At 37.7% G+C, this 9,871-nt stretch overlaps 1 protein-coding gene across 2 annotated transcripts; it reads right to left on the bottom strand.

Annotated features, from left to right (window-relative positions):
* Window positions 1-545: 545 nt before the first annotated feature.
* On the bottom strand, window positions 546-6,401 carry katnbl1 (katanin p80 subunit B-like 1). Of its 2 annotated transcripts, none has more exons than XM_086264728.1 (10): window positions 6,221-6,401; window positions 5,550-5,674; window positions 5,374-5,411; window positions 4,370-4,634; window positions 4,129-4,244; window positions 3,982-4,032; window positions 3,489-3,578; window positions 3,102-3,206; window positions 1,688-1,781; window positions 546-1,128 (listed from the first exon to the last, which is right to left on the bottom strand). In XM_086264728.1, the coding sequence occupies exons 2-10, from the start codon at window positions 5,661-5,663 to the stop codon at window positions 1,096-1,098; spliced, it is 906 nt and encodes a 301-aa protein (XP_086120854.1). In that variant the 5' UTR covers window positions 5,664-5,674; window positions 6,221-6,401; the 3' UTR covers window positions 546-1,095. The 2 variants fall into 2 exon arrangements, with proteins under 2 accessions (XP_086120854.1, XP_086120851.1); XM_086264725.1 differs by having other exon boundaries at window positions 5,550-5,677; window positions 6,221-6,400.
* Window positions 6,402-9,871: the final 3,470 nt, after the last annotated feature.

Here is a 9,871-nt window from a genome sequence, read left to right as displayed (position 1 = left end):
TTCAAAAAAAACCTTTATTGTACAAACCAGAAGCGCCACTCGCTCGTTTTTGCACAAAGATTCCCTTTTATTCTTAAAACTCAAAATGAAACTCATTGAAATTTTAAATCGAACTAGGAGGCAGAATAAGTATTTTCCTTGAAGGTTTCCCACGTCAGTACATTTTTTTAATTTTGAAAAAGACTAAAAAAAATTATAAAATAGATCCTTTTTTCCGTTTAGCAATGCAGCTTTGAAAACTAATCAATTTTTAATAAAGATTAAAAAATAAATAAATCACGAGGTCAAATTAACGCTGCAGGAAAAACTCGTTTAGCCACTTTAACTTGGTGAGCAAGATCTTTTTACTTTTATTGTTACTTTGGCATTCACTATTCCAAAACGGTATTTTCAAAATTTTAATGAGCTTAGCCAGTTAAAACAATAAAAAACAAACAAACAAACAAAAAAACAAAACAAAACTGTGGTCTTATTTCTGCTGCAGTTTAACAGGACATCATCCCAGTACCATTTGATAATCTGAAGACAAAAAACAAACAATAAAATTGCATTTTTAATTTATTTAAAAGATGATTAAAAGAATCACTTGTTTTTACATTTTACATTACACAGTCAAATGTCAAAGGAAGAGGCAAAACGAAAAAACAAGAAAAGCAAGCTCTAATAACTTAAGACTGTTGCAGATTCAAGCTCCTTCTTTCGGAGAACTCAAGATGCAAAACATCAACATCCACAAGCGCATCTGCATTCCATGAAAGAGAGTGGTGTAGTGAGAGACAAAGACCTTGGCACTTCATAGAGCGAAATTACACCCAGTCTCATGGAGGTCCACTAAACATGCCCCTCAAAAAAGACAATCCACTTCAATGTGAAGCAGTCATTTGCTGTCCAGGAAGGCTCTCTTCGCCCTCCCTTCAGAGGTTCCAGCTCAAACGTGAGGGAAGTGTTTGAATTGTCAAGTTCAGTCCCAGTTAAGAGGTTTGAGTTTGAAGTAGCAAAAGTAACTGGTCTATTTCTCTTGCACCATTATCAGTTCGAAACATAGTCATGATTGACTGTAGTGGTCACATCCCAAGAGTGCTACATTGACAACTGTCAGGGCAGCTGCGACAGATAAGCCTCGATGCCCTGCAACACAAAGCAGAGATAGCACATGAGAAGTCGTCAGAGCTAGTAAATGCAGATAAACTGGATCACTCAACACTATTAATTTGATGCTGATTTGACATTTCAGCTGCTACAAACATGTAAAAATTAGTGAATGCATTTCCTTTTAAAAGATTTAATAAAACAAATCTTTTGTGGTTTCATTTTCTTCTCCTCCCACTATAAAACAGGATGTGAAGACTGAAAAAAGATCAACCACAAAAGCTTATGGTGGATCTGTGTCTTTTCTTTTTAGGATGGGAGTGGTTGGCTGAATCCACCTAAGATCAACAGAAGGTGAAATAACAGCAGGAGCACCTGTGGAGCCTGAAAACAGTTCTGCAACAGAAATATCAGTGTGACAAAACACTCATTTCTAAAAACGTTAATGCAGCTCTATTATATATTTTCTATTTACTTTTAACAAGAAATCAATGTGGTGCTTTAGTATAAACAATCCATACAAAACAGTAGCGGTCTTCACTCTGACCTATATCACGATGGGAAAAAAAAAAAATCCCTTATGAGGGATGGTTCTCACCTTTGCCAGCTCTCCCGTAGTTCCTGGAACCAAACATAATTGGGTTCCTTCCTTCCACAAGTCCTTTAGCCGCTGCTTCATGACTTCCATGTTCCTACAATAAACACACAAACATTACTGATGGCAATGACTGATAATGATATATAACCTTAATTAGCTATAGTTATTATTCATTCATCACATGACTGTAATTATTTGATTATTTATTTATTATTTTCTCACATTCTGTATATTTGCATTATACCTATATTGGTATTATATTAATGTCCTGTGCATATTGATGATATCTGATTTCTGGTTAGAGGTTAACTGCATTTGGTGCCTTAAACTTGAACTTGTAAAATGACAATAAAGTTTAATCTAATCTAATCTGATTTAATTACTGATCCAATACATGGAAAGTGCAAAAGAGATGCAATCTTGGCACAGTCTTCGTGGAAATGTTTAAGGATACCATTAGGGCCTGTGCGATATGACCAAAATCTCATATCCTGATACAAGTCATCTATCGTCCCGATAATGAGATAAATCACAAAAATTTAACAGTTTCTGTAAATTCTGTGAATCTCGGGCAGCTCGACTTGCGTGAAGTGTTTCCAGCTGGGAGCCGTGTACCTGGAGTCGAGTGTTTTAACGATGTATGAAACTATACATTTTTAGACATAAGTTTTAACAGCCGCCATTTTCTTTGGGAGTATTTATTACACGGCGTGCTGAGGGGAAAAGCCTGTTCTAACGTTTGAGTCTAAGGTTTATTTTTTAGCAACTGGCGGCTCTTTTTTAATTCTCATCAGTAAATAATCTGCTCTTTCACGTGATTCAGTTCATTTTGAAAAGTCTCAACAGGATCTTGAGCTTTATTGTGAAAGGTTTATGTGGAAAATAATAAAAGCAGACACACGATGGTTTTACCGTCGTTGTTGCTAACGACAACGCATAAAAGCAGGCACTCATCCGTCTATAGTGTGGTTATTTAAAATATAAGAGAAAGAGAGAACTTTAAGAAGTTAATATAGCCACTACAGTGACCATCAAAACGGTGAAAAAAAAAATCCAGCATAAGGGCGTGGCTGCCTGGATGACAAATGTTTAGAAAATGAAAGCAAGCAACAGGATGTTTCCTGTGACAACACAGGCAACTAGCATGCCCGAATTCAGCAGATTATATTCATAAGATCGAAACAAAAGTGAATAACTAAAAACATTTACTGGATTTCAAATATTCATCTTAAAAATTTAATATCTGTTGGTTTTATCCCCATGCATTCTTTTTTTCTTTAAATTGATCCAACTTTCCAAGATTTATTTAGAATTACTCACCAGACAGTGAAAACTAGAAAAATAATATGATTTTAAACATCTACATTGAAACTCTGGAGGTTGCATTAGGTTTATTAAAGCGCACAGGGCTCACCTGTCTTCTGCACAACTGTCCTGCAGTCTTTTTTCAGTTCTAGAAAGTTCTGGCCACCATTTCCTGATGACGGATTGAACCCAGTGTAAACCCACAGTTATCTGTCTGTCAGAAAACAAAAAACAAAAACAGTTAGTTGAATCCAAAATGTTATTACATATGAGATTTAAAGGTCAAAGGAATTTCTCGACTCCTTCAAGAGGCTTTAGCTGCTCTCTCCTCTGTTCATTATCTATTTATCAGACAAGCTTAAACTTCCCGGAGGAGAACACAATCATCTTTAGGTTTATAAACAACAACTCTAACTGCTTTAAACTCAGCACACCTTCATATAATGATCAAAAAGAAAAAAAAAGATAAATATTATTAGAATGAATTGCCACTTACTCTTCATATTTACTGGTGAGGATCATTTTGACTTGGGGCATGAGGTCAACACAGCAGCCAAGTGACAAACATGGTGCTTCTGTTTGAAGGCTGATGAGAGAGGAGATAACACAAGTTCAAATGAGGTGATCATCAGCAATCAGGCATGAAGAAGAAAAATAAGAAAAATGGCCAACATGTCCACCGCAGAACAAGAGAAAAATCTAACAAGCTGTCAGAGCTGCACGAGGTTTGGTTTTCACTAGGCCACCATGCTTCAACAGCTCCATATAGGTATCATGGTGCGACTATGCATGCTTGTATACTGCAATTTCAGAATTGTTACCAAAACATGACTATTTCCTGCTTTACAAATTATTGTCTTACAAACTGTACAATCTTTGTAAATTAACAGCTGACTGGACGAATGTGCAGCACGGTCAATGGAGGTAAAGCTGAAACACTAAAAGCTAAAATGTAAATAAACAAACAAAAAAAAAATAACATTACTTACTTGTTTGTTAAGACAGGTAAGCAGTCAAGCAGCACACCTGTGTCTTGAATTCTGGGAAACCACAAACATGTGATGTGAAGATGACAAATTGTGAGTAATTACAGAATAAACACAACCATCAACCAACAGTAGCCACAAGTGTTTTACCTTATTAGGTAGGCCACTAATTCACTTGCACTTTTTCGCCATAGTGTTAGGGCTACTTTAAGTCGAAGACTTCTTCCAAAAAGAACCTGGGTCATAGCTTCATGGTCCTTTGATAGCTATGTATAGACAAACAATGAAAAAAAATGGAACTCAGTGTTTTCAGTGTTGCAGTTTTCAATCAACAAGCCTTCATATTTCATATGAAATAAAAACAATCAGTGGCTCGAGCTCTGTTTCTCACCTCAGCAAAATCACTGTACTTGGAGCTGGCCCCCGCCATCTTGGAGGCCTCTGCAGAGTTCACCGGAAATCCACAGCCCCGGACATCATCGGAGCAGGTCAGCTCATTTTCCTTGTTGGCCATGCCGGGGTCACATAAACGGCCTACATCTGATGATCTGCGGTGCAGCTTTACGCCCACCTCCGCCAATCCACAACTCTTTCTTTTGCAAGATGTCGCCCGCTTCACTTTTCCTGGACTGTGTACTCTGTAATGCACCTGAAATCTGCCAAATGGAGAAGTTGAGATTGGCCAGATGCAAAGCAGTCACAGGTTAAACCCCCCCCCCCCACATAAATACAAATTAAAGCCACCATGATAACGGTTAATGGTAAATGAAAGATGCTTTAATGGTTCAGTGACTGGTTGTACATCCACACTAACATGTTTTTTATGTTGACATTTGTTAATTTTAAGACCCCTAAACATCAAGACTTTGTTTCTGCCCCTCCAATCAACATCATTTCCCAGACACCTATGTTTGCTTCTTTATCAGTCATAATTATGAAGCCAAAATATCACAGCCACTCTCACATACGTTCTATGATTTCGTGCTTTTCATGTGTATCTTTTCCATGGCGTCATACAGTGACGGCTCCCAGTAGCCTTCTAATATGTTGCTGTATTTGCTTTGCGACAGCTCCCTATTGTCACTGATCCAAGCAAACAAAAAAAAAAAAAAAAAAAATCTCTGGTCTTACTATTTGCTTTTCCTTCTTCAATATATTTTCAAAAAACAACTAACCCACTGCTTCTTAATTACACCAGTACACAGACCCAGTGTGGGTGAATGGTTAAGGTAATGTGTTTACAGAGGGTTTAGTACAAAAGGAAATTTTACTTTCATATTAAAACAGCTTAAAAACAAAAAACATATTAGTGTGGATGCAAGGATGATCTGTGGGAAACAGGCAGTGAGTGATCATAATTTGATGAACCCCCTCAGATGTGGATCAGAGACTCACCTGTCTTTATCTAATTCTTCCTTATTAATAATATCCACCTAAAACAAAAGGATAGGGGATGAGGCCACTACTGCTACAATGCCACTGAACTGTACTTCACAGTCACCAGGATTTAAAAGACACATGGGCAGCTGTTTACACAATTAGTCATAGTATTTCCCATTATATCCTTATACCTGCTTCATATTCTTCTCAGCAGAACTAGGCACGCTGGGTCGCAGAAAGCCATTGGAGTTTTTGTGGTTGACCTTCGAGACTGCTCGTTGCCAAACATGCTTACCAGCTGCCATAATAAGGAACACTGCTGGAGAAACAAATTGGAAAATAATTAAGAGGCTAAGGAGCCAAAAGCCAGGACTATGTTGTGGCACAACTATGAATAGGCCAGCTAAAAGTCAAGAGCATACGCTCCCAGATGTAACAGTTTGACTCAAATTAGCTCAGTGAAACAAGATAAACTAAACCAAAATGCTCAATTTTAGTTTCAAAGGCGTTAGCTCCCATTAGCTCGTATGGCTGAACGTCGCAAAAACATAATATGCTGTAAACGTTAGGGCTGTAAGTTTGCTGCTTTGCAAGTGTCAAAATAAACGATGACAAAAGAGGTGTAAAGTTGCATTTCGTGACGCCTCCCATTAAAATAAATGTCTATAATCTCATTGTAATGTCTAGGTTAGCTTTAACTGTTAGCATTTAGCTCAACTCACAAGACAACACGGGAGACGTAGAAAGCAACAAGCTGGGCCGCTAGTGCGAGCTAGCTAGCTGGTTAGCCTTGTGAACGTATGTCTTCGTCAAAGATAAAGTTGTCACTTTTAACATGTACGCCCCGGAGTTGAATACCAACCGATTCATTTTGTGAGATGTTACGATCGCTCCTCAGATGTGTAAAATCCAAAACGTGAAAAACTGGTTAAACACTAAAGCAACTCCCTCGATGCACGATCGGAAGCGTTTCACAGTTTTACCATTCAAATGAATACACCGCCGGTGCGTGAGGATTGTGGGATTGATTTTGGCAAAGAAAAGCTGCAGTTTTAGCGACGACTGCCGGACATTACAACACAAATTTGTGCTGTGGCGCCACCTGGTGTCAAATAGTGTGATACAAGAATGCAGTCTTGCAGAAGCTGAAATCTTACACCACTAACTGTGAAGTACATTTACTTCTTTTTAAATTATTTCCATCCTTAATGAGGATAAATTTAGAAAAAAAACCCAATGTAAATAAAAAAAAGAGCTTATAGTATACTGTTGTTGGGTTTACGTTACATTTTAACAATCACAATGGAAAGGGAAAAAAACCCTGAATAAATGTGGCATTTTTCCATCTTTACTCAAACCTAAAATCTAAAAATACTTAACTTGACATCCCCAGACCTGTGTAGAAAGGCTGGAACCACTCATGACATTAAAAAAATATATATTTTCTTGAAAAACTGGAGAAATTAGCAAGTTCATTTCAAGTTTCACATTTTGCATAACTTATTTAATTAGATTTTACCTGTATTTACCTGTGTAGCATGTACATTTCTGAAAGCGTCCGGACTCCCACAAACAAATGTGAATCAACACAAGCACTGCTTTAGTTTAGTAAAAGTAAATGCATACATACTGTAAAAACTATAACAGTCTCTAAGACTGTAATTTTCCTTAAAAGTATGCCAAAAGTGTAACTTCCAACATGGCAGCCAGGATGATGGCCCAAAGCCCAGTTGAAATAACACAATTGGTATCTCCTCATTGTATGGACTGTGTGTGCGCTATATTTAGTGAAAGGTGGGTTATAACCATTCTACTATATGTTTAAGCCATGGTTCTATCGGCGAGTCAAAGCCTAACTTTATTTATACAGTACACATTTTCCTTATGAACCGAGTTTTATTTGCGACTATGCACTCAATCATTTTCCACTCCATTGATTAAAAACAGATGACTTTTCTGAGGTGTTTTGATGGCCATGATTAGAAGTGTATTACTGGAACATCCTGACCTTGCTTTCTGTCATTTATGAGAAATGCAGTTGAACCTGTTATCCATTTTTGCATAGTTGCAAATTGTTGCAACTATGCAACAATTTGCAACTATGCAACAATTTGTTTTTCTGCAGATGTCACTACATTATACATTGTGATTAGCAAGCCAAAGTAAAAGAAAAAAAGTGGCTATAAAAACAGGAAGAAGAGAGGAGAGAAGGATGAGTATACACCACTTTGGATTATATGACTGTTGTCACTGACTTTGCTGATGAAGTTCTGATTGCTGAGCAGTTTGTCTTTGTGTTTTGTTAAAGGATTGGAACACTATCACCACTTATATGTTAAAAATATGCATTCATACTGTAGTCCATTTGTTATATATCTAAAAGCTGGTCCACTGGAAATTGTGATTGAATTCTATAACTGAAAGTGCTTGTTTGTTATGATGAACTCGTCCAGTCAGTCTGTTTGGACCTGCGGTTAAAGGGCTTCTCTCATTTGTTCCATGGTTACAGACATTACATTTGCCTTTATGTTATTTCGCAAAGCTCAGTCTGTTAACCGTGACTTAACCTTACACTTCTTGTTAGTTTTAGTTGCTGTTGATGTAAGGTTGCTTCTAGTTAGTTCCCTTTTGTGTTCCTTTGTGTCCCAGTCTCATCTGTGTTCATCCTTCATCTTTCTGTGCTCCCTGGTCCTTCTGCGTCCCTCCCCCATGTCAAGTTAATCGTGATTACCCGTTCTGTTGTGTCTTCCTGTTTTATTTTGCTAACTGTAGTTCTGTGTCTTGTGTTTTGTTTACTTCCCCTCCCTCCTTATGTCTGTAGTTTCCAGCCACTCTGTCCTGTCTCTGTTTCCCTCTGTTCATTGTTGCCGTGCCCCGTCTGTTTGTGCATTACACAATTGATTTCATGCTCCGTCCTTTGAGAACTACAATTGGGTCTGCCACACAGCCATCACATGACAAATAGGTGCTGCACACAGGCTATTCTCTGTGTTTTTTGCTTAAGATTCCTTTCACAGTTTGCCTCATTTTAGGCTGAGCGAACGCTTGGTTCTTCTGTTATTTTAATAATTTTAAAAACAGGGAAAGTTTCCTGGCACATGCCGGCTTCACTGAAACTCAATGAAAATGCCAAGAAATACAAAACAATTTGAAGTGATTGAAAAATTTATGTCTTGATGGAGAGGTAATTTTCTTGGAATTGTACTGTCTACGTAGGCTCTGAATGGTCATTGAAAAGGTGAATGAAAATAAAAAACAATGCAAATAACTCACTATGGCTGGTGCTGTCAACCACTCAGGCACCACTCAACTCCTCTTGCAGTGGCACTGGAAACAACATGCTCCACAATTACAAGGAAAAGGTGTAAAAGACTGGAAAATCTCTAGAAGGTATAATAGGTTTGTGAAATGTGTAGAATGCATGCCAGCGCACACTGAAAAGCCTGCAATGGTCCAAGAGTCTGCTAAACCATCTTTTGCCCAGACAGCCACAAAAATTAAAATGCCTGGTGGCTGTAATGGTTGATCATGTCTAGGAATCAAAGCGCAGCTGCATGTACCAACCCAAACATACCAAATCTTGGAAATGTTTTGGTTTGTTTTCATTTTTGAGAGAAACCGAAATGAATGTTCTGTTAATGGACATGAACAGCCTCCAAATAAAATGTTCCCGTTGTCTGACAAAGGCTTTAAGTAAATTTAGGCAAATCTCTGGTAAATTTCTTATACACTTGTAGTCTAAAAGATTCAAATCCTCTTTAGGTATCCAACAAAAGCTGTCAATATTCAAAACAATAGTGCTTTTACAGGCATGAGAAAAGAGACTAAGAATTGGATCAGATGTGTTGTTTTGACAGTTTTCAGACTGAATGCTAGCTTAAAGCGTTGGCTGAATGTAGCATTTGTGCTGCTTTATGCTGACTCTTGTTTGTCTTCTTTTAAATAACCCTGCAAACCTTTGTGGCCCCACATGGCCTCTGACTTTTGCCCGAGGCAAAAGTAAATGGCACAGTAACAAGTCTAAGCTTTAAAACGGAAGGATTTGCATTTGGTGGATTTGCATTAAATCTTCGGAAACTTTTAGGGTCTTACTAGCAGGGAGAAAAGCTCCTTCAAGTATCGACCCATTGTCTTGTCACATTTGATTCTTATCAAATAAGTATCAACGTAGGCAAAAGCTGGAGATAATTCTCTAGTTTGCAGTGAATATGTAGCTGTCTGTGCTATTGCATCCACGCCATATAAATTACACAATGGTGGTGCTGTAACATAAGAGCAGGGCAGTCTTGTGAGCAGATGTTAGCTATTAAAGAGACCATTGTCTCAGTATGAAACCAATTATCATGCAGATGTTTTAGCTTAAAGACAAGGCTGATTTGATTATTGTAACTGAGCATCACCAGTAATGCAATTTAAGCCTTAACAAGTTAGGGAGGCATTCTTTCTTTGATTATTTGAGTGAATAAAATGTTATGCAGAAGCAAAAACAATAAAATTTGCAGACTTACGATAT

The sequence above is a fragment of the Aulonocara sp. 'chitande type north' Nkhata Bay genome, linkage group LG15 (genome assembly GCF_057382095.1).
Source record: "Aulonocara sp. 'chitande type north' Nkhata Bay isolate Kocher_YH1m ecotype deep benthic linkage group LG15, A_spYH_male_GT1.1, whole genome shotgun sequence".
In the NCBI taxonomy this organism is placed as follows: Eukaryota; Metazoa; Chordata; class Actinopteri; order Cichliformes; family Cichlidae; genus Aulonocara; species Aulonocara sp. 'chitande type north' Nkhata Bay.
Note: the sequence above shows the minus strand (reverse complement) of the source record. Positions and strands in the feature narration are given on the sequence as shown.